At 41.2% G+C, this 24,738-nt stretch overlaps 1 protein-coding gene across 5 annotated transcripts in view; it reads left to right on the forward strand.

Moving 5' to 3' along the window:
- Nucleotides 1–24,004, forward strand: part of PTDSS2 (phosphatidylserine synthase 2) — a 67,979-nt gene extending 43,975 nt beyond the window's left edge. For 3 of the 5 annotated variants that reach the window (XM_037899507.2, XM_037899510.2, XM_037899508.2), the window contains exons 5-12: nucleotides 920–1,054; nucleotides 2,172–2,222; nucleotides 5,090–5,203; nucleotides 7,054–7,172; nucleotides 9,107–9,221; nucleotides 11,958–12,103; nucleotides 18,481–18,666; nucleotides 21,456–24,004. In XM_037899507.2, coding sequence (XP_037755435.1) covers nucleotides 920–1,054; nucleotides 2,172–2,222; nucleotides 5,090–5,203; nucleotides 7,054–7,172; nucleotides 9,107–9,221; nucleotides 11,958–12,103; nucleotides 18,481–18,666; nucleotides 21,456–21,600 — 1,011 coding nt within the window. In that variant the 3' untranslated portion in view covers nucleotides 21,601–24,004. Of the gene's footprint in view, nucleotides 1–919; nucleotides 1,055–2,171; nucleotides 2,223–5,089; nucleotides 5,204–7,053; nucleotides 7,173–9,106; nucleotides 9,222–11,957; nucleotides 12,104–12,806; nucleotides 13,096–18,480; nucleotides 18,667–21,455 lie in introns of those variants that run through there. The other 2 variants (XR_005225410.2, XM_043548736.1) reach the window with 2 other exon arrangements.
- The last annotated feature ends 734 nt before the right edge of the window (nucleotides 24,005–24,738 follow it).

The following is a 24,738-nucleotide window of genomic DNA, read 5'->3' on the forward strand; positions in this document are numbered from 1 at the left end:
ACACTACTCCATTTATCATATTGCTGCTAGTGTAAAGCATTGGCTGTGACAATGTTTGTGATTCCATTAGGAAATATTTGTTCTTCAGCAAATTAGTTACATGTGATGGGGGTTGTTTGATACATGAATTAATCTTTCTGCTGAAGACTTTCCTTTTGTTCATGATACTAGTCTGATCTTAATTTGAAAACAAAATTGTATTTATTTGATGAGGACTTTTAGTAAACTCTAACCACAGAATTTAGTTTGATCCTGCTCTTTCTGTAACTGAAGTAAACATTCATGCATGACCACTCCTCTTTGTATGTTGTTTAAGCTGTGTTTTAAATCTGCTGATTTTTAGCATGCATTTAGTTGGCAGATGAATGGGCTGTAGCTAGGTTGAAATGCTGCTGGATGTCTCCTGTCCTAGGAAAACAAAACCAAAATGAACAGTTGATATGAGGACAATAGACATTGTAGCCCCTGAAGAATGAACTGGTATGGTTTGGTGGTTGTTGATTGCCCCACTGAGGTGATTGGAAAAGGAAAGAGGGCGGGTTATGCCTCAACTCTTCAATTATGAGCCTTATAGGCTTTGGTTTTGTTTTTTTTTAAATTGCTGCATAGAAGCTCTTTGGTAAATTCAGTCAAATCTATCTCTAGTTTTCCTAGCCTAGACTGTAGGATTGTACCTTAATACAGTCTTGACTAGTCATTTGAATCAGCTTCAGCACCTAGTACTGGAGGTCATGAGAGTCAGGAATATAAATTAATAACCGTTCAACCTTCATTTAAGGAGGTTTGACTACATGTTTGAGGTATTCTGCAACATAAATGTAAAAATCATGGAAGATAGGGAATCACTAGTTAGCAACGCTTCAGATTTTCCTGCCTGTTAACTATCCACTGCTAACAGACGGATGTGTTAATTCTGCAGACTGTACACGATGGCAGACAGTTCATGAAATACATTGATCCAAATTTAGGAGTTGCCTTGCCAGAAAGAGACTATGGTGGGAACTGCCTTATTTACGATCCAGGCAATAAGACGGATCCATTTCACAACGTCTGGGTAAGAAATTGAAATGAAAAAGCTCTTGGCCAGTGAGCCTTAATGTTTGTGTGAAATGTTGCCTATTTGATCACTCTAATGTGCTGTCTTCCATATATGTTTCATTGCTGAATCCGTAATCCATTTATGCCTTTTCTTTAGTTTTAGACTCTTACCCACCGTTTTCCTTTTTCCTTTTCTCTCTTGATGTTTAGTATTAATCAGGTCAAGATATGCATCTCTTTGTCACCAAATTAACTACTTTTGGAGCAGAGGTAAATTATTTAGCTGCTTGTTCAAAGTATTGATGTAAATCCATACCCAGTCCTCTGGTCCTACTAGAGTTAGCTTCTGTTTACACTTAACAGTAGCATATTTAGCTCCTTTTTACAGAAGGCTAAAAGTTTAAATGCTGTTTACATGCTACTGAGTGATCCATAAATTGCACGCTTTTGTATCTTCACCTGAGATTCAAGAAGCCATATGAATTTTGTTCCCAGGTCCGCAAGCCTGAGGCATAAAATCTGAAACATAGGAATTGGTGTTAGTTATGTACACTGATCTCCAAGCTGTTTTGGTGGCTGTGCAGTGGACAAAAGGTTGGAACCTTTAGATCCGCTTGAGCTCCTCTGCCACTTGAGCTAATGGAGTACTGATAGCAATAGCAAGTTATACTGTAGGTGCACGAACACTAGAAGGGGATGAGAGACCCCTTTTACCCATGGATTTTATATCTGTTTGCTGACAGCAGAGAAATGGTGAGCTTGGGAAACGTGGGTTTTGTTCCAGGCTCCTGAGGGGAGCATGCTCTGATGAGCACAGACTCTTCTGCTGGTTTCCCCGCATACTGACCCCTGGCTTTTGCCTGTACCTCTACAAGCTGTCTTAGTCCCAGTTTTCCCCCTCCTGTCCCTGCTTGAAGTTTCTAATTTTGCTTTAGATCACATTACCTGCGTGTTTGCAATACTTCATGGGTACAGAGAGGCATATGGAATTTGCATATATTTCAAATAGCAGCTAAGGCAGTTGAAAAGATTAAGTTCCACTTCTATATTACCTAAATAGAAATGCAGGCCTTGAAAATTAAATATTGATCTTCTGTATAACAAATAACCTAACATCTCTGCTTGGTTTATAGGACAAACTGGATGGATTTGTTCCTGCTCACTTCCTTGGCTGGTACCTAAAAGTAAGAATCAGTCCCCTCTATGTTCAGATATTTTCATTAGTGCCTTTCTGCTTTCAAAGCTTGACTGCTTCTGTTTCAATGTTACCAGTGTTCAGAATCAATTATATTAGGCAGTCATCCATGAACTAGTTTAAATAAGTGTTTGCATAATAATAACTTTTTTTCTGACCGTAGTAGGTTGTTTAATTTCTTTTCTAAATAACATTCCACTAACAAGCTTCTGCTTCCACAGAGATGATTCATATTAAGGTCAGATGGATAAAACAAAGAATATGCAAAAGCAAAGTCCTTTGTTTTCCAAGCATCCTAAATGCTTGAGTGATCTTAACATAGACTGTGGAAAAGATAATGTGCAGTACAGGCTGTGGTGAAGTTACAAGCTAAGCACTTCACACTTTCCAGATAGCTTCTAGTTCATAACTTAACTTAAAAATACTATAAAGGGGCAATGTCTTAGTCATTGCAACTGTCAGCATGCATGTACCAATCATGGAAGAAATGCCAGCTGAATTTGTCTATAGCAGAACATGGGCTGTATGTCAGTTACTGAACATTTAGGTCTAAATGTGACTATCCTCTGTTCAAGTGAATTTACTAACAAGTTTTACTTTACCTTGCATCCCTTGTTGATCTCTTATTCTATGTCCTCTCTTGAACAACGTAATTCAGGGAACGTTAAACTTGAATTGTAAGATAAATCACTGTTTTCATTTTACTTGCACTCCCCAATTCAAAAATGCAAGGCTTGACGTTGAATAGAAAAGAGCTTGCTAACCTATATAAGGCTTTGTTCTGAAGCATATGTGGGATATCAGAGGAATACTTCCGTTAGTCTGATACTCCTGGATATAGAGAGACAATTCTCAGAATGAGAATTCTGTTGCATTCATGTAATATTTTCTCTATAAAAACAAATTTGACCAAAACTTAGGCGGAGTATGATTTCCTAGAAGAGTGAGGGACTGGGTGAAAAGACATAGCACAAATAGTAAAACAAGGTTTTTGTAGGAACTAAAGGAAGTTGGGGTAGGATACAGGACTTGGATCTCTCTTAAATCAAGCTATTAGATTTGCTCCAGGCGAAGAAGAGTATAGCCTGTATCAGGGTCATGTGGGAGAATGTCCTCTACAGAGAGGTTTATTTGATGATGTGCTTCCTGTCCAACTGTTTTTGTCCCGTCTCTTAAAACAGATGAGCCAGATTCGATCACCTATGTGTGCAACAAAGCAGAGATTTGTGTACTGTATAGCAAAATAAATATCCCTCATGTATTCCTCTGTAGTCATTAAAACATTTCCTACGCCACTTTGTTAACTTTTTATCTTTCATACTACTTGAATGCAAAAGTGAGCACATTCTGTTTTCAGTTTTGCTTGTGACTTGAATAATTAAAACAAACTCTGACCTGTTCTGCACCCTGACTCCCCATGAAAAACACGGAAAAATTAAGGGTTTTACTTGTCAGTACTTTACTTATGTGGATCTTTTATTTCATCATCAGTGTGATCCCAGGACAGATGTTGGTTGCACATTATCAGCATAAACATCTTTAAAAGATGTCTGCTTCTTATTGGCTTTGCCAGATTTCAGTCAGTGTAGCTGATCACATTAAATATAGAATTAAAGCACAACTTAACTGCCTGAGATTAAATGTTAATATAGCTCTAAATGCTGTTATCTAACAAAAGGTATGTGTATATTTAGGGGATATAGTTCATAGTCTTCCATATGTAGCAGGTTTGGGGAAAGCATATTTTAAATAGGGGGGAGCAGAAATGTGACTGGCTATGATTGCCCTTACTCTTCCACCTCAGGACTGTGCCTTTTTCTCTGTAGTAAAACTGTGTCCCAGGTCTAACTCTAATCTATTGCTGGGGAGGTGCTGTACTAGTAGAAAGAAAGCTGTGGGAACCCCAGCCATGTGAGAAGTTCAGTCTTTAGCTGCTGGCAGTAAAGGAGGGGCACTTCTTTCTCCTTTCCTCGCTGCTGCACGTAGGCAGCTTTCCCCCCTTTTGGCTGGAGGGGGGGACAGATTTATATCCTCACCTTCTGACTGCTGGGAGGGTGAGCCCTATGCTACACTCCTCCTGGTATCCAAATAATGATACGTTTACAACCGCCCATCCGTATGAATATTCCTCTCCAGGAGCTACAGCAGTACAGTCCGTCTGTCCATGCTCATGCTCCTGATCTTGCTATTTCTAATGCTGTAAGAATGCTGCTTACAAACCTGCTGCATTTTTACCGCTACACCTTGCAAGACAGTGCCAGTCATCTTCAATCCTAAAAGGAACTGTTTGGGAAGAGATCACTCAAGTGTCTGCCCAATCCCAACTACACTCTGTATTGTTGGCTCCTTTTGAGTAAATCACTGATTGGGATGGCTGGTTTTTTTACACATGAAAAATCTATACCTGCAGTTTCCTTTTCCAGCCCCTCCTGATAGGTGAGGAGTGGGAGTGCTGTTCAGATGTTTGAAGCAGGATCAGAACAGCACCCACAGAGTTAAGTGTCACTGAGAGGCTTAGCCTAAAATATGTACCTGGATCTTATAGGAAATTTCCACTTAATGCTTCCTATGTAGGCTTACTTGGAGATGTGATGTGAGTTTGGGTGAACACAGCTCTATTGCTGATTTGAGGGCAGTTGGCTGCTTTGAGAATTGCATTAAGCAAGCTGGAAGAGCCTTTCCTGAGCAGCCCCAAAACACTGCTGGCTGCTGCCACCTTCACCTGGTAGCAGAGGCACATAGTAATAGACTCCTGCATTTGACTTGTATTTCCTTCTGTTACTGTATCCTGCTTGTTTGCTTTTATTCTTTGCAAGGTATTCTCCAAGATAAATTTCCCTCCCTTTCTTTCTTCAGACGCTAATGATTCGGGACTGGTGGATGTGTATGATCATCAGTGTAATGTTTGAATTTCTGGAGTATAGTCTGGAACATCAGCTTCCAAACTTCAGTGAATGTTGGTGGGATCATGTATGTACTGCATTCTGTATATCTTAAATGCTGAAATCAACTTGATTATCTGATCTATCTATGGCCCAAATAGACATCTAACTGTAGTGATACTGTGCTATGGTACAGGATTGATGTAGCTGATGAGCATTCATGTGCTATCTATCAGATGTAAATCTGTTCAGTTGTATATGCACGTGGAGGTGATTGAGTTTTAGCTCAGTGCCTACTTCCCCCTTTTTTTAACAGATTAAAAATGTGTATTTGTTGCTTAGTACAAAACCCTTCCCTTGTTTTATGATTGCCCAACTATCAGTGGATGTATAAATACCTTTACTGACATACATCTGTTCTGTGGAATGGTAGCCCTATAGTACACAATTAGATGTCCGTCCATATTTCTCTCTGTTCCTGCATATGTTGTACCTTCCACACTAATCTATACTCAGTGTACAGATGTTTGGATATGTCTTTTTGAAGACAGTATAAATCACAATATTTGAAGATTGAGGAACACAGAGAAAATTACAGCCTTGTATGTAGTGTGTGGTTTTTTATCAGTTTCAAATGTGCAACTTGTGTTCAATCTGTCGTCTTTTTTTGGGGAGGGGGTGTATTTTGAATCTTTTATGAAAACCCATTTTTCTCTGTTCATCTGACAACAAACATAGGTGCTTTTTTAAAGACATTGCTACTGTACAGTAAATTAAATCTATCTTAACTAGGTCCCTTCTGTTGCGTTGGGAGTTCAACTTAGAAAGTCATCCACAATGCCACTTAAATAGTTCGGTCTTGTCGTGCAGATGGGAGCATGCAATGTCTCAAGTTAGACAAAACCAAAATCTTGGAGTTTAGTGTATCTATGGTAGCCTTAGATGTCTTAGGATACTTAACACTTAGATTTTTAAGGCCAGACGGCACTACTATAATCTAGTCTGGCTACCTTCACAACATGGGCCATACAGTTTGAAGTGTGACTTCATCTTCTGCACGATGCCATCAGACGCAAGTGTTCAAAGTTTGCAACAAGCTTCCCTAGACGTGATGCTATTTATCTATACATAAAAAATTAATTTATGCAAAAAAAATTTAATGTCAACTCTAGGAAAAAGTACTTTCTTATTGTTAAAGCTGTAACATTTTTTAATGTTCGCTTTATCTTTTTAAACACATTCCTAAAGAAAGCAAAGAAAACATCTGTTTGATCAATAGATAGCAGTATTGGAAGCTGTCATAGTAGAACTAACGAAGTGAGCAACTTTGAGAGATGCTATCAAGTTTTGAATTAAAAAAGCAGCCAATATTCCCAGCTCTGAGACCCTTTTCAGGAATTAATGCTGAACAGTAAATAGAGGGCATGGGAGAAATTCAGGTCTCCCATGAACTTTACATCCTGAACCTGGAGACAAATTATCCAGCTGGATATGTAGGGAATGACAAGCTCAAGATCAAGAAACACCTTAAATACCAGGCACAGCAAAATCCCAGTGCAACACAACCTGGTAATACTCTTTATTTGGTGTGCTTTAAGACGTTCCCACCAGAGACAGGGGGTGTGTGGAGCCACAACCATAATGAGCAGTGGGAGATCAGTTTACTGTAATAGGATTGATATATCAAGAAGAAACTCGTCCCTCTGTTTAAAAATCTGGTGTCCATCAAATGCATATTGGGGCAGCTAGACTTTCAGGAAGTATGAGGCAGGTGTCCAGAGAATCTTAATATAGGATGAACTAGCTGTAGTTCCTTTTGCATGAAAACATGCACCTGCACATAAAAATATATAGTATTTCCATTTTCTAGCCTTCACTAGACCATTAAGCTTCAGTTTTGTAGTTCTGCTGCTTAAATACCTTTTTTTTCCTTTTCAGTGGATAATGGATGTAATCCTATGCAATGGATTTGGGATTTATTGTGGAATGAAGACTTTGGGATGGCTTTCTTTGAAAACGTATAAATGGCAAGGACTTTGGAACATTCCTACGTACAAGTATGCCACTTTAGAAAAATTTTCCGTAACCAAAAGTAGCAGAACTCAAATGAGTTTGGGGATTTTACTTCAAATATACTAAAATACTGAATCATAAGTGAAGCTTTATTTGATTCAAGGCTTTAATTTGTATGCTCAAAACAAGAATCTGTAATTTAATTTTGTAAATAAACCTGATATTGGGAATTTTGTATGCCTTTGTCAAGCTAACACACTCTGGGTTTTAAAGGAGCAGGTTTCCTTAAGATGTCCACTTCTGTGTGAGGGGCAGCTTTTGCTCTATTTGCCTTATTAGCATTATTGAGGCTTACGTTGGAAATATGTGAGGGCCTGTGTGATGAAACAGACTTATGTCATGAAGGAGCCAACTTGTTCTTTTGGGTTTTGTAATGGAGCAGCAGTTGCTTAATCTGATTTTTCCTGAGTAGGCAGCAGGTTAAAATACTATCAGACTCCGGCTCCTATTAAGAACCAGCTTTATCTCGAGACAACAATAAAAGCTATATGGCAACTTAGCATATCTTCAGCCTCTAAAAGGGATGTCTTGTAACTTGAGCTCTGATGCCAGCATTCTTGAAACTTACTGGTGGGTGCTGCTCTGTGCTTACCTTCTTGTTTGCAGTTGCTTGAGTTAGGCTGGCATTTAGAACTCTTTAAGCAGCGTTGGGGACAAGTTGAATCGCACCCCCACAGATGTGAGTCTCAGAGCTTCAGCCTATGTTAACAGAGAAAGGAGAGTTTTCATCATGTCCCTGGTGTCTTAAGTGAAATTATTCTGATTATCATATCTGTAAATGAACAGCTGGAGAGAGCTGTAGTTTCAGGTATGGGGTATGGAAAAGACACGAGGTGGGGACTAGATAATTTAGGAATTCTGACTTATTAAATGCAACAAAATAATGGACACTATATTAGCATCTTTTTTGTTTCCAGTTTTTCTGACCGCGTGTGAGGGTGCCATTTTCTCATCAGTGATCAGAGTTTGGTAGTAAAACTGGCCTTTTTGGCTATATAACCATCTGCTGTAGAAGCAAGTTTAAGTGCCTGTAATACCAAGAGTTCCAGAATTGAAATGGTGGTGGAAGATCGTGCTGCTTGTTCTGAGACTCGTATTTCATTAAAATCTGTGCACATATGATTGCGAAATTTGGGCAGTTAAAGGACATTGTGGTTCTGTAACCGAAAAGCGTATTCGGTGAAGATTGAAGCCTATGCAATAACTAGTGGGTTATTTTCTGACCACTGATGCTGAGTTAAATATTAATGTGAACTTTGTTTCATGTAGCGATTGCATTTCTGAAAATACATCCTCCTGTAATGGTGTCTTCCACAATGACTGTGAAATCTAGAAATGGCAGAGTTGTGTGGAAACCAGACACGTTTATAGATTAATCTAAAATAAACACAGACAGGAACTGTAGAATGCCTCTGCTCTGTATAGAAAATATTTTGTGAGCAAGGGTATACTCTAACCTACTTATGAGTGATCAGGTCAAGAACATTCAAAGCTTCAGTAGAGTTATACCATTATTTCTTCAACTCCTAAGTTTTAAAAATGTCCTTTGATAATAGTTATGCTCTAATGCCATGTGCTGCTAGTTCTGAATTAGGTTTGTGGAGACTGCTCTTACTAGATGACACCTAGGATAGGACCTATCTACTTAGTGCAATGTCTCTGTAAAGTTAGTTTTGTAAAAATTTAATTGATATGCTGTTTAACAGGTTTTTAAATTAGAGTACGTTGACTCACTGCAGCTTTCATATAAAGGTAGGTTTAATACAGGGGAAATAGAGGGCCCCTAGCTCAGTGCAGAAAAGTTTGGTGGCTTGAACTGATGCCTGATCTAAAAATTTTTAAAATGTGTTTGTAAAGATTGGATATTTTCTGTTCCTTAAAACTGGTGTAAGAGTGATGTGTGGTGACTTTTTTTCAGAGGTAAAATAAAGAGAATTGCTTTCCAGTTCACACCCTATAGCTGGGTCAAATTTGAGTGGAAGCCAGCATCCAGCCTGCGCAGATGGCTAGCAGTTTGTGGCATCATCTTTGTAGTAAGGAAACTTCTTTTTAAACTTAACTGATAAAATGACTTGTTTGCAGCACTCATAAATATGTTAATGGTAATTTTGTTTTTTATTTCTGCCAATCCTAGCCATACTGTGTGTGACACCCTGGAATTGGGACTGTCTATATTCCTGTCTGTAAATTGATTTTCAAAAATATTTTTAATCTTGATTACTGAGTGATATACTTCAATTCTAAGTAGTTTAACATGCATGCTAAGCATAATTAAATTAATAAAGTGTGCTGCCCAAAATGCAGACTTCATATGAAAATATCCCTTTTGTTCCCCACTTCCAGGGGAGTATTATCAAATTAAAACTGGAGATAGCTTCAAACCAGAACCTTAGAGCTCAGCACTTCAGGCTCTGGGCACTATGGATCTAGAGCACAGTGTTTTGGCTCAGGCCTATCTGACTAAAATATCAAAGAAAAGATAAGGTAACTAAACAATTTGATGTTCATACTGGACTCTGTTTTGTCTGGCTCTGTTCTCCAGCGTGACTTAAATGTATTTATATAGCTATCCCAGAATAGTCACATATCCAGAGTAAGTGGAGAAATGCAAAAACGTAGCAGACTGAAATGCTTTTGATGCTTTCTCTAGATATTGGACTGTATTATTTACATGATACTATATATATAATCTGTACATTTGATAAGCAGATTGTTCTAACAGCTGCGTAATCACTTTGTAAATTAGCAGAGGATGAATGATTGCTGTGAAAATCTGATGGCATTTTTATTTTAAGGGTTTCCTAGCAAATTTTTCTAATCCAATTTGCTTTGTGGGGCATCTGAGATTTTTATGTATTCTAAATTCACTTTTTTATTGGAGAAGACAAATGGCAGGTTTGTGAAACTGTCCTTTTGGAGCAAGTAATGTATTACCTGTAATTAACAATTTGTGGGAGCACCTACAACATACGTTAGGCACTTTGCAAACACATAGATGATAGTCAATTTGAATAAAAATTCAGACCACCAAACTTTCTGTTATATAAAATTCGTTTTGTATGTTAGATTCATTTGCCACAATGGATTTGCTCAGATTGATACAATTTTTTATGGGAGTTGAAGTAAATGCCACTATTAATAAAACATTCTGTATAGCTATAAAGAGGTCTGGCACCCAATATGAAAGTAACTTTCATGCACAATAAAAAGAGCCAACCATTAGTTGGCCGTGCCTATTGCTAAACCTGAAGAAGCTGTCGAGTTCATGTTAGCCTGGGGCAAACTCAAGTCATAGTGATTCTGTTGACACAAACGGTTTGCATCTGATTTGTGATGCTTCATCTAGCAGATATACCTCAGATTTAATCATTACTTGCTAATATTTTTCATTATATATAATCTTTGAAGCAAGAAACATCCTTCAACTCAGTCTACCATAATAACCATAACTGAAGTGGATCCCCCTGTAGGGGTTCTTTCTGTCACTTTAAACTTCAGTTCATCTACAAACTCTAAGTAAATATTTAACTGCTGCTGCTCAGTGAGACCTTGTCAGTGACACTTGTGTAATTAGTGCCTAAAACGGGATCTGTTGCTTTTGTTTCCTGGTATTTTATGTGCATCTATAATCAGCTTCTTCAGTGGCCATTGGAAGAACAGCATTTATGCTTTTAGGATTCATTAGTGATAGTTCTAAAACTATATAAATCACCAGATAAACTTGGTTAAAAATAGAGTTACAGTTACTGCCACACTTCACTGGTGCCTCACCATGTGCTGTACAAGAACATTCGTTTTTTAAAAATACTCTAATCGTTTCCATGCAGCCCCCACAGAACCCTTTAATGTTCTTATGGCACGTGACAGATCCTCATATCTTGATGGAGGGCATAGCATGAGCGCTGGCAAGGAGTAGGATGTTGTGGAACCAGTGGCAATAACGTTAGCTCAAGCTTTAACCAAGTCTTGTCCATGGACTGGGAGAGCAAAGGAAGCCGAGGAATCCTGTATCCCAGCTTTCCTTTGGACTCCTTTACTCCCCTTTAGAGAAGGCATGGGGACTGAGACTATAAAGATCTGCTGACTGAGTCAGTGCTGCTGAGATCGGAAGGGTCCAGGTGGGGCATTACCTCAGGGGCGCGTGCGCGTGTGTGTGAGAGAGAGAGAGCGAGCGCGCGCAGGAAAAGGTGGTAAAGGAAGCGCTATGCGTGATTATGATGAACTGCAGGAAGTTAGCTGAGTGAAGAGGGCAGGAAGTGCTAGTGCTTCTTGAACATCTCCTTGGTCCCTCTGCTTCTGGCAGAACCTCCACCCCATCCCCCGCATGAGCCATATGTAAGAACTCCCAGGAAGAGGAGGCTTGTTCCCCTGCTCCCTCAGACCCTTCTTGATATTAATCTTGGGGTGGTCATCTGGGCCTACAACCCCCATTAGCTTTAATAGGCTCCCAAATTCTAGAGCGATGTCCTGGTCCTGTTGAAGTCAATGGGAGTTTTGCCATAGTCCTCCATAGTGGAGCACGGATTTCACCCCTAATCTGGATATTAAGTATAACTGTCATTGCCTGGCATTTTCAACAGTACTTCAAGATGTGACTGGAAGGTAGCTCTGCATAATGCCAAGCAGATAGGCATGTTTTCTAGTTGCTCCTTGTGGGGCCCTCTCTGTACAAGTCTGAGTACAATTCTCTATTTTAGGAATAAATGTGGGGGTGGGGGTGGTCCAGGCTTTTTAAATTAAATTATTAAAATGTCCTTTTTTTTTCTCAGTTTTTATTGGCAGAGCTGAACACATTTTACTTGAAGTTTGTCCTGTGGATGCCACCCGAACACTGCTTGGTCCTGTTACGACTTGTCTTCTTTGTCAATGTTGGAGGTGTGGGCATGAGGGAGATCTACGACTTCATGGATGACCCGTAAGACAGTCCTTTTTTTTTCGTGCACTGTCAAGCTTCAATTGCTTTCTTTTTAGCCTTGCTGCTGCTTCTTGGTGCAAGTACCGTAGAAGTGGATCAGTGTTTTGGGGCAAAGAAGCCTTCAGCTCTGAGCACATGCTTTTGTTTTCCACTGTTTACCTTGAGTGTTAAACATATCCCCTCTTGTAGGCTACGTGTGGTAGATAACAGGTGTCCGTACAGACCATTTTACATACGCAGTATTAAATTTCAGTTTTTCTTGAACAAAAAGTTACCATATTCTTTGAAAATGTTCTATAAACATTTGAATTACCTGGAACACTTTTTTTGTTTGTGCGAGGCAGCACTGAACTCCACTTTCACATTTACAAGCCTGGTGCTACAGTCCTTAGACTTAGCTTCTAAGGACTGCATGGTCCAGCCCTAAACCCTTTTTCTTAAAGGTGCTTCTTTCTTGAGCTATTTTCCAACACTTTTCTGGTCCTCTGGAGCTTTTGCGGCATCATCTTGCAAATCAGAGGACCCTCTAGTGATGCATTTTAGGGCAAAGACCCCCCTCCCCCACAACAGTGCATGTACTAGTTACCTGTCAGATTGCTCCTATTTCAGCATCGTATTTGTCCTTGCTGCTTTTATTGTTTCTGCAGATTGTAAGATCTGAGACTGCTTAGTTCTCAAGTTCAGTTTTTCTGTTAATTTACAGTGGTAATGTCACAGACTGGCTGACCACGCTTCTTAAGGTTGACCCTACCTCTGGCTTCAAGGGATGCTCATTGTCTGTCACTGACCAACACAAAAAGTGTCTGTGTTCAGAAGTTAGGGTTTCAACACTCCGAAGATCAGTTTCAGTTGCAAGGCTTTGACTCGCAGTACTGGAAAGAAGGGTCAACCCCGATTATTTAGTTGGATTTAAGGACATTCAGCGGTAACAGGTGGTCCCCTGCCCTCTGGTGTTGGATTTACTGGTTTGGGACATGCCTCCCATTTTGAAGGTAAGAGAAGGTCTCTACCTCTTATTGGTGAGCTCCTCTCCTTAGCAGCACACCCCATCATCTGGTCCCTGTGTTTGGGTTGAAAAAGCAACTCCTTTGCCCTCTGTTCAACCACATGGCATAACATTGAGACTTGAGAATCATCAGTCACTAGTCTCATTGGCAACACGCTGAATCAGCATTCTTTTAGCAAATTGAGTCACAAAAATGAGACATTCATCTAGTGAGCAGACAAACTCAACCCAAGTACCATGTCACCACCACCATCATTAGCTACCTTTTTTTGTTTCTCTTGGTAGGTAAGGTGACTGCCATCAGCACATTTGAGATTCAGTTTTTCTGATTCATCAGCAGACCTAACTTCCGTAGGTTCTTTATGGAAGGCTGTGGAATCTAATGCCACTGGTATCTCATTGATATCCTCTGTCTGCTTGGTCTGATTGTGGTTCCTTCATGCTTCCCATACCCTCACGTGAGAGATGGATGACATTCTGATCCTTTTTTCACCACCTGTCTTGGTGTTTGTACCACTCCAAATCACCTTGAGTCAAGAACCGTATTGATGGACTCTTCCAATTTTGAATTGTAAGAAGAAGCTATTGGTGAAGAGCAGGTTGTTCTGGATACTTACTCCCTAGGTACACTCGAAACACATCCAGTCTGTTCCATTTGAAAGCTGCTGTGGCCTCTCAACTCTTTTTAAAAAGGGATAAAACCTAGGGTATTCCATTCACCACCTGTTGCCTGAATCAGAGTCAGGATGCCTTATTCCTGGGTGATAAAACTGTTGCAGAGCCAGCCAAAGATTTAACCAGCTTCTGTAATCCTACAGTATTCAGTATAGGAAGCAATGAAGCTCTAAACTAAGACATTCATCTTCTCTCCTGATTCAGGGTCATTTGTGGTCTTTTCAACCATTTTAGATCCAGAGTGGTTAGAACTTTCTGGTGGTCCTCATAGAGCATCTAAAATTTACATTAATGGGCCGTGAGACTTACAGTTTTGGTGCTGTGAGGCTTTTGTCATTCTGATATCCCACTTGTCCCATCAAAATTGGTGTGTTCCCACAGTTAAGAGCAGAAAAGCTCTGAATCCAGGAGGATTCTTCCTGAAAGAATCCTCTGGTGCAGTGGACTTAACTACTAGGTGCATGGCATCTGGAGTTACGCTCTCTCTGTATCTTCCTGTTTCTGGTGTCGAGCCTTTTTCAGAAAGCCTGCAATAAGGCCATGGGCTTTATACTTGGGCCTCGAGCGGAAGAGTGACTTCTGTTACGGGGCTTATTCCTTCACCCACTCACTTCCCTGGTCCTTCTCGCATGAACAGAGAGCAACAATACCCGAAGTCCAAAGGTGCAAACAATTCGATGTTTATTGGGGTGAACTTCCAGCAAGCATGATTCCAGTTTCCTTCCTTAGTATCCTCCTTCCCAGCTCTGACACCACAGAGCCTTACACCTGTGTCCCTGTTACCATTCCTGCCCTTAGCAAAACATGATTCCAATTTCCCCAGCCCCATTCCCTGTTCCCATTTCCCCCACCCGCATGCCCACCCCCACCCCCCTACTTCCTGATTGACTGCAGACTATATAGTAAAACTTGTTCTGCTCATGTTCCTGAAATTTAACTAACCAATCCTAACATATTGTAACATGATTATGTACCCAATTACATCCCACCGCCTTAATTAGTTTACACCCAGCAAAATTAATTATACAGCGGATAGAAACAATCACAGAACCAGACAGAGATTATACAGACAAACAATAGCAAAGTGGGAACTATAATGACAAAACAATACAGAAGTGAGGATTTCACATCCCAGCTATTGATAAGTGAGTTCTTGCCAGACAGGATGCTATCAAACTAAGTTTCCTTTTACATTTTCTAGGCACTTCCCTTTCTCTGGAGGTGATAGGCATTATCAGGACAGGACAGTATTCCTAACAGCCCAATAGCACCTTATTTCAATGTGACTAGTTTGGAATGTGAGGATGTGACCGTTCGCTTCCCAGCTTATGGCTGCCTCTGTTGCTTAGCCAAAGGCCTTAGCCTAAGAACAGGGCCACAGACTGTCACAGTAAGAGAAGGCCCTTACACTGGCAGACAGTGATTTTGATTCTTTCTTTTATACCTCTATAACTAGCCAAGTGATAAGAATACATCTAAATTCTTAGAGTATAGGCCTTTACAGACAGACCTGAATATCTATATCCTAACAACTTCCCTTTAAAATTCTTTCCCAGACGAAGAGCCCGTAACTAGCTTGTGTTCCTTCAACATTCTCAGTCTGAGTATGGCCCTTTCATCAGTGGTCACCTGGTACTCTTAGTTCTCCTTCCTTAGTTCTCCCACAAGCAGGGTTCCTCAAGGAATGGCTTTATAATCAAGGCACTTGAAAATAGCCAGCTTTCTGCTTTGCTGGCCTACTCTCCTCAATAGGTGTAGGTCAAAACAAGGTTTTTGAAATACTTTTGGTTTCTCTCTCTCTCCATTTGTCAATCTATATTTCCATTTTAGCTTATTTAATCCTAGTCACATCGAATAATACTTTGTACTGTGGCTCCAAATATCCCTTGTTCTAGAGCCAGGAGGCTTTTTTAATTTGGAGTATGTCTCTCTGACTCCATCTGCATCAGACAGCAATTTGTGCTCCATGTACCCTATTTTGTTTTCCCCAGAATACCCAGATCATTCTGTCTAACTTGAGATAGAGCGATGGTGTCAAACACGTGGCTCTCAAGGACCACATGCTTAAGAAAAATGTGTATTTGATTGAGTGGATGTGTTCCTGGGCTGTGTCATGCAGTTCTGCAATGGGGGAGGCAATAGAAGGCACCATCTCCCCAGCTGCTTCTACAGCAGCCCCAGGAGCAGCTCTGTTCTGAGCAGGTAACACTGAGAGACTTCTGTCCATTTCCTGCTGTAGCTGTTCAGCAGCTCCCTGGTTGCATTGTAGGGGAGAGAAGTGAATAGCTCTGGTTGCTTCATTGCCTGCTTGCCTGCCAGGCAGTGGGAGCCAAGGGAGCATGATAGTTTTGAGGGGATTTACCTGAGCCAAGGGGGTAAGCTGTTCAAGGATGGATCCCTTCCCCTTTACAGCCACCACCTGCAGCCCAGGAGAAGGGAAAAGGGAAGCTGAGAATAAACATCCAATGGTGGCTCCCAAGTTCTCTGCCCCAGCACAGGTTAGAGCATCCTAGAGGTATTCTAGCTTGCCGTAGCTGGGTATGGTCCCAGCTGCAGATAGCAAGAGTTCACTGCCCTCCAGCCACTCCCCTGCCCGTCACAGACCACTTGCACCAGGAGCTGCAGGAGGGAGGTGTAGGAGACAGTTACATCAGCCCTGCACACATTGAGCTGGGGGAGGCCCCCGTGAGGGATTTATGGGTGACTGCTGCTCCTTTTCCACAGCCTGGCAGAGACTGTCCCAAAGTACTGTGGGTGGCCTCTGAACTTTGTCCTTTTTGACATATGTTTCGTGCTCTAGCTGAGCCCCAGCAAGTTAGAGGCTCTAGCACAGATGTCATGAGCAAGCTAGAAATTCTCAAGGCAGGTGTATCTATTGTTTTGAAAGAACTGGGAAGGAAGCATCGTAGTTACCCTGACATGTTCATTCCCCCACCCTTACGTAGCTTTCTAGTTCCTGGTCTCTGCTACGCTGCTCCCCATAGTTGTGTTTCACGTAGCAGCTTGGGATGCACTCAGAATGGAAGACCAGGGGAGGGCTGGGCAAAGGGAGGGAGCATGTTGGCGAGTGAACACAGAATGAAGGAGAAATAAGAAAAAGTGTGAGAGGCTATCAGAGGAAACAACTCTCCTCTTCATGATGAATGAAGAAAAACGCTAGATTCTTTGTATGGTTTGCCTTTGCTTTTTACCAAAGAGACAGAGTGGGAAGGTGTCAACAGTAAAATTCAGTCATCTGTATTAATGCTTCGGTTAGTGAAATTTTTGTTTTGATTTTGTGTTGTAGAAAACCGACAAACTTTAATTTAGAGATAGGAGCTGCTGGTAGAAGGCTTGAGGATTAGCTGTGAGAGGTGGGAGGGAAGAGGAGGGTGCCTAGAAAAGTGTAGTGGCAGTGTCTGTAGCTGTCATATAAACCAGGGACAATCTTTTTGTTTCATTTGTACGGTGCCTAGCAGAGTGGGGGTCCTGGTCTGGTCCTTGACTAGGGCTTCTAGGCTCTATGGTAATACAGATAGATAGTAATCCCACAGTTGTTTTTGAAAGAATGTATACAGTAGAAAGTGAATACAGAGAATTGTTGGCTGAGTTAGGTGAAGTGTGGGCATCTGCCTTCCAAAGCATGGTACTTGGCATAGTTTGATTTGAGTCAAATGGCTTTTTATTGTTAGAGGTCTAATTTTTTAACAGGTTTTCTGAAATTTGTTCCTCGTGGGCATGTAACCTGTGAGGTGGGAGGTCGCAAAACTCAGGCTGCCCCCGGAGCCCAAATGTCTACTTCGCAGTTAAACAGCCCCTTAGCCCAAGCTACTTCAGCCTGAGTCACAGGCCAGCTGCAGGATTTTAATTGCACTGTAGACATACCCTAGCAGACTTATTGCCTTGGCTTCTCCTTGTAAGTATTCAGAGGGTTTGCTTACAATCTTGAGTTTTAGTAGGGTTTAGTTTGAGTGTCCCTGATTACTTCAAACGTACACAGTGTTGCAATGCCCCTTTTGCTTTCCTGGTACTTCATAAGGACTAATTCAAGGGGAGATTAAATACTGAGAATGTTTATGCTTGTAGATAGTTATGCCACCAAAAGCATTGCAGCTCCCTTGCCTCTTCCAGTGTCTTATTTTCTGATATTAAGCATCTTGCTTTTAAGTCCCTTAAGAGATGGTCAGATAGGACTAATTGGGTAGCTTTTGTTTGGAAGATAATAGGGCTCAGAATATAGTTAAATCACGTAGTTACTTAAAGGCATTAAGTACTGTATGTAACACAGTGTGGATTGTAGCTTAGTGTTCATAGAAGATCTGGAAGTCAGAGTTCCTCTCTTATAACCCAACTTTCACCATCGACTGTCTATAATCTTGACTTGGTCAGGTAATTGCTTTTTGCCTGTTCACAGATCTATTGAAATAGAGATACTTGCCTGCCTTACAAAGATATGGAGGATTAATTCATGTAACGTGTTCTCAGAACCTCTGAAATGGCTGTAGGGGAGAACAAAGTATTCAGCGTTAGAGGGAAAATACTTTGGCATGCCAATCTGTAGTATGTCCGTACATCCATAGTAATGGTTAAGCGTAGACATTCACGCAATTGGGTAAAGATGAAATATGTATTCCTATCCTCCCTCTTATCTTTATAAAGGTATTTTCCATTGTACATTTGCTACTAAAATACTAATCACTTAATGTCTCTGTTTCAGGAAATTCAATAAGAAGTTGGGTCAACAGGCCTGGCTAGTTGCTGCTATCACAGTCACAGAGTTTCTGATTGTTGTGAAGTACGACCCTTACACCCTAATGCTGTCCCTTCCTTTCTACATTACCCAGTGCTGGATCCTTGGAATCATACTTGTGCTCACCTGGACAATATGGCGCTTTTTCATTCGGTAAGCAAAGGTGATAGAACTCAGATTCCAATGAGCACCGGTGCGCCAAGGCCAGGCTTAGCCAGCCCATGTGAACAGTAGCTTATTGTAGAACAAAAAACTTTCAAAGTGTATCTTTTAAAAACCCTATAGGATTTCGAGTTTCCAGGGGAAACGCATCTCACCAACAGCCTACTGAAGGTATACAATATAAAGTCTGTTTGGGAGACTGGATTAGGTAGTCTTCGACACACAATATCCACAATGCTTGACTCTGTTTAGTAAAATTAAATATACTATAAGTATATATAATATATAAGTAAATATAAATGTAACCAGAATCCTGACAACCAATTTATAACTACTTGTTTTAAAGAACTTAACCAGAAATCTGAAAGCTAGCTGGTGACCCTCACACAGTGGTGTATACTTTTGAAGGGAAGACCAACTGTATACATCAGATGCTCAGTATGCCATGGCCACAGCTGTCAAGTCATTAGAGATTTTGGGTGCCCAGTTTGAGACCCCTTTTAAAGAAGACCAGTTTTCAGAAAGTACTGAGTAACCCTCCCTGAAAATCAGGCCTCATTAAGACTTTTCTCAAGTTGGGCACCAAATTCACTGGTGACTTTTGAAAATTCTGGCCTATATTTTTAGACCATCTAGCTCTGTTTCTAAAGTTACTTTCTGACACTAATGTCTTTTAAGGCTACATACATGCCAAACTGGAATTATTTTCAAAGCCTCATTTGAATGATCAGAGTGCAAATATTGTCTGAAATCTAAGTGATAAGGCTCTCATTGTCAAAATGCAAAAATGGCTCATGATTTTTATGCAGCTTCATAATAATAATTAATAATGCTGTATGGTGACCAGCCACTGGAAATTTCAGCCCAAAAATAATTTGAGAAAATTTCTGAATAAACTACTGAAAGTAGGGGATTAGTTTAAAAGTACAGTCTCAATCTGGATGAAAAACTCCAGTAGTTAATACCCAAGATATTTACCCAGACTGCGTGTACAAAAATGCAACAGTTGCAAAATATATTGTATGTAACATAGTGGGAATGTAGTTGTTGTAGAGATGGTGGGTGGGAGATGTAACATTTCCAAGATGACAAACATATATCTTTGACAACCACAGCAGGTGCATATACATGATCTATTGATTTTTATATGCTCTTGGCCACTTGCCTAGATGGCAGGGCCCCTTTCAAAAGGTTACATCGCGCTCACTAGAGTGCAGAAGGTAACCCAAGCTGAATTGCTTGTGAGCGTGATGTGCACTTCCCTGAGCATCTACCACAGGAGCCGGAATTCTCTTCTCCCTGCTAAAATATCTTAATACAGAAGAGACACTAGTTCACAAGCACTTCCGGCAGCCAAATAGGAAGCATTACTGTATGTGCCTGGCAAACAGTTTTCCTGCATGTTGTCTGGGGACAAATGCATGGCATGTATTTTCTCCATGGGACTAGCCCTAGTATTGTCACTTGGGAAATAAACAGCTGAAGGTGCATAAGTCCAACTGCCCTCCTGGTATAGTGCTCTATAGTCAGGGGAAATGAAGATGGTAACAAAGGTCAAAGAGTTAAATAGACCACGAGTGAGAGGACCAAAGGTAAATGTGCGTTATAAGTAAGGCTATGTTTTAGTCACTGGTATTTTTAGTAAAAGTCATGGACAGGTCATGGGCAGTAAACAAAAATTCACAGGCCTGTGACCTGTCCATCGCTTTTGCTAAAAATACCACCATGACTAAAACATGGGCGGGGGGCTGAAGGTGCTCTGGGGGCGCTGCAGATGCTGACCTGGGACCCCTGCTGGTGCTGCAGGGGGTGGGGTGGGGAGACTGTGGTGTGGACCCCTGCTGGGGCTGGCAGGGGCTTCCTACCTGGCTCTGCATCCCTGCAGCTCCTAGGCAGCGGAGGTGCCAGGGCAGGGGCTCTGCTGCTCCTGCCACAAGTGCTGGCTGCCACAGCTCCCATTGGCCGGAATTGCAGCCAATGGGAGCTGGGGGGGCGGGGCCTGCGGACGTGGGCGGCATGGAGGCTGCCACGCACGGCCCCTCTCCCTGGCGCCTACAGGGCCATGCCTGTGGAAGCCAGGAAGCCCCCCACCCCAAGTTAAGGGCCCCCCCAGCCCTGAGCCCCCTCCCACACACCCAAAGTGCTGCTGCTGGCCCAGGGGCTGCCTGAGCTGGACAGCCCCTGAACCAGCACTGGTCGCTGCAGAAGTCACGGAGGTCACGGAAGGTCACAGAATCCATGACTTCTGTGACACTCGCACCCTTAGTTCTTAGAAGTGTGCTATTTTGCTGTTATCCAGGTTGAGAGTTTTCCCTAGTTTCCTGACACACAATCTAAATATGCATGCTCAGTTTGGACACTACTCAAGTGAGACAGCACCTCTGTGTGAAGAAATAGAAGATGTGCCTTCCTCATCTATACTCAGTCGATGGGTGTGGTCAAAGAAATGAGACCAGCCTATGGATCAGGTCCTGCATGGCAGCTTCCCTGCTACACTTGTGCAGAATTCAGCCTGTATTCATTATACTTCTGGGCATGGTGGTAACTATTTGTAAGTACTAGCACTAAATGTAAATAAACTTTTTTCATCAACTGAATCCGTCCCCTTCCTTACAGGATAAAGGAAGTCCTTACAAACTTAGTGCTGTAGCATTAATCAGAATGAGCCAAATTATCCCTGTCATAATGACACCAGGATATATTTGTCCAATTGTTTTTATTGTAAATCTAAACGGAAATGCTTGTTGAAGTCAGTACTAACAATCTTGTTTTGTTTTTAGTGACATTACCTTGCGGTGTAAGGAGATAAGACGACAACAGCAAGAGCACAAATATGAAAAGGACAAATGCTTAAGCAATGGTGATGGACATTCTCCAGTACCAGATGAACAAAATGGGAACAAACTGAGGGAAAGAAAACTTTGAACTCAAGCAACAGACTAAGGGCTAAGAGAGCAACCCATGAAAGTCAGCTTGTTTGACTCTCAACCTTCTTCTACCTAGAAAACTTTCATTGTTCACCCACGTCTGAAAATCTCCTGGGAAAAGATGTCACCATGACCCCCTTCTAGTCAAAGTTGGAGAAAGACTACAATAGACAGAAGTCAGAACCTACACTACTGAAAAGGAAAGGATCTTTGCGTGTGTGTGTTTTTATAAATGTGTCTGTTCCTTGCAAAATCAATGATTATGGGGAGTTTTAAATTTCAATGCAAAGGGAATCCAGTGATCCTATTTCCAGTGACCCTATTTCCAGTGACCCATGATATATCAGTTTTGACACTGTTTGGTGGGCCATTAGGAACACCCATTTTATGGACTAAATATAAATGGCACTGAACAATTTTGTATTTCTGCTGAAACTACCTTGAGCTGTGAAGTAATATATGTAATGTTGGTTTCATCCACCTATTAGCAGAAGTTCAGGGACAGAACTGCAGCAAGATAAACTTAGTGATGTGACTGGAGCGTGTGAACAAATTGCGTAACTTGCACAGCATATAATACAGCACACAATTGTTACATCCCCTATAATGCTGGGGTTTGCTGCCTTTCTCAAAGCTGATTTACATTACCAGGGTGCAGCCTATGACTGTTTCATAGTACATCATAGCACTGATTATTCAGAAAACCTCTCCTTTTGGTTCATTTTTATCCAGGTCATCTCTCAACATAATCGAAGTTTAGATCGGAAAGTTAACCTCCATTGCCTAATGGAGAAAAGTGTATTAGAAACAGAAAACTGGAAGTTATTTGCCTTATACTTACAGCATTATTTTTCCTTGCTTGCCAAGACAGCTGCATTCTTTGCTTCGGCTTTGAAGGCAGGTCAAGTTCTGCCACCCTTCAGAGTTGTCGTATTCCTCCCAGTGCTAGGTCTCAGCTTTTAGCAACCGTAAACCAACTGGAAAATGTACATTCTGCCGGCCACTTGCACAATAAACAGACACTAAACGCTTTGCTGTCCTAGCTGATGAAAGAATAGGGTTGACTTGATCACTTGTAGCCCTATCCTGAGTAATGAGAGAGAACCTGCTGTCCAGGCTAGCTAGCATTCTTGCCAGTGACTCTGTGTCTCATAACAAAATTGGAGAACTGGTGTTCATTTCTAATGTCACTGCTCCTAGAACGTAGTGGCCGCAGTAGAACATCAACTTGTCCCATGTTGTCCTAGATGCAGGCCCCTGTAACGTAACAGACTGAGAACTTTAACCAACTTTAACTAACTTTTTCTAAAAATGCAGCGGTCTTATCTGGCTATTAATCATATACACTACTTTTGAGAGAAGCTTATTTATACAGAAGAAAATAATATAAATACGAAAACAGAGTAGAAGCTCAGAATTTCCAAATCGCTTTACCCCAAACTTTCAACGGTAGCTGGAGACTCACAAGCCAAAGCTGCTGGCTGCAGCAAAGCACAACTCTTTGACCCATTTTGGGCGTATACTTGAATGGTAAGCGAAATCCGTGTCTCTCTTGTGGTGATAGTGACACAGATACTTTTAAACAACGTGCAACAGAGTAGAATTTAATTAAAAATTTTACAGTATGAGTGCACCTAAAAAATGAAGCAGAATTTCAAATGAAGCAGAATTTCAGGGCAAAGGAGGCAGAGTCGATGGAGTATGGTGGCTTCCCTTCATGATGATGATGATGATCAGTAAATTGAGGGGAGGTTGATCAGTCTGAGGGGTCATATGAGGCTTCTCCCTTGATTGTGCTACCGTGAGCCATTAAACAGCTGCTGTTAAGCTTTAGGATTTATCTGCTGTAACGTGGTGATGAATGCTATGGCTGTGTAACTAGATGTTAACAAATCCTTAAATGGACAGAGGCTGAGTTGAGCAAATCATTTATTTTTAAACCTTTTTCCACCCCCAAGTATTAATTTTACACATTCACATTTATTCATACCAGTCTTATCAACTGTTGACTGACTGTTAGTAGGTAGTACTCATGTACGTGTGCTAATGTGGTCCCAGCTGAGCAAGACTCAGATGTGTATCTTTTCATTCACTGTTTGTGCTAGTTCACACCATTGTCCCTTTTCTGACTTGTCTTTGGCTGCGTAAACATTCCCATTTTGGTTTCATGATTCTCGCAGGTGGAATGGGGAGAACTTGGCATTTTACTTCCTCCCCCTCCCCCCCAAGGACTCTGATATGCAAATTTGAAGGAATTATGGAAAATGCCCACTTCCTAATTCCAAAGCTGGTGTACTAGACAAAACACTAATTTGTGTCTATCTACGTTCACTTCAACATGGAGCTTTTAAAGTTACAGGCAGGATAACTGAACAAATAAAATATTTGCTGGTGTATTCTTGCGTACAACCTGTCTGTGGTTTACTTTCACACTACCTATGGTAGGTATGGAGTTGCATGGCTAATAGGACATCTTGTGCATTCCTATGAGCAGAAAGCACCGTTAGATTGCCTCTACATGTAACGGGATTTTGGACAAGTGGCCCTTAGTGTAACAAATTTGTCCAGATGTTCATGGCCACATTTCCATGTGGCAGTCCCCTCCCTTTCCCTAAAAGGTAACAAACTTTGAATGAAATGGCTCTGAATTAAAAGATTTTAATCATAAAGTGAAACAACTTGGGTTATTCTAAACTTACTAAAATTATGTCATGTTCTCATTGCTTTCCTTGTGGGGATATTTTGCATTGCTGGTGAGCTCTGGCCATTGAAGTCTTACTTGTTTTTAGGAGTCCCTTATAATGTGTGCTTCCATGCACCACTGTCTAAGGGCTATGCCCTAAAAGCATGCAAGATTTCAAAGGAGCTGGTATGTGGAGAGAAGGAGAGCTGCTAGGCCCTACTGAGAAGTCCACTAAAGGTAAGTGGGACATGAAATAAGGAAGGTTGTTTGCCCCTATGGAGATATGAAGGGAAAGTATCTACCTCCTCTGCCTTGTACATCCCTGTTTTATCCCATATCTTCTCACCTTAGTCTGATGGTCCCTTGTACAACTCTATTAGCTTTCTGAGAACCTGCGTTTTTCCTGGTCTAATAATGCACTGAGATTTGTCCTGGAAATTAGATATCTAGGTT

The sequence above is a fragment of the Chelonia mydas genome, chromosome 6, assembly GCF_015237465.2.
Source record: "Chelonia mydas isolate rCheMyd1 chromosome 6, rCheMyd1.pri.v2, whole genome shotgun sequence".
Classification (NCBI taxonomy): domain Eukaryota; kingdom Metazoa; phylum Chordata; order Testudines; family Cheloniidae; genus Chelonia; species Chelonia mydas.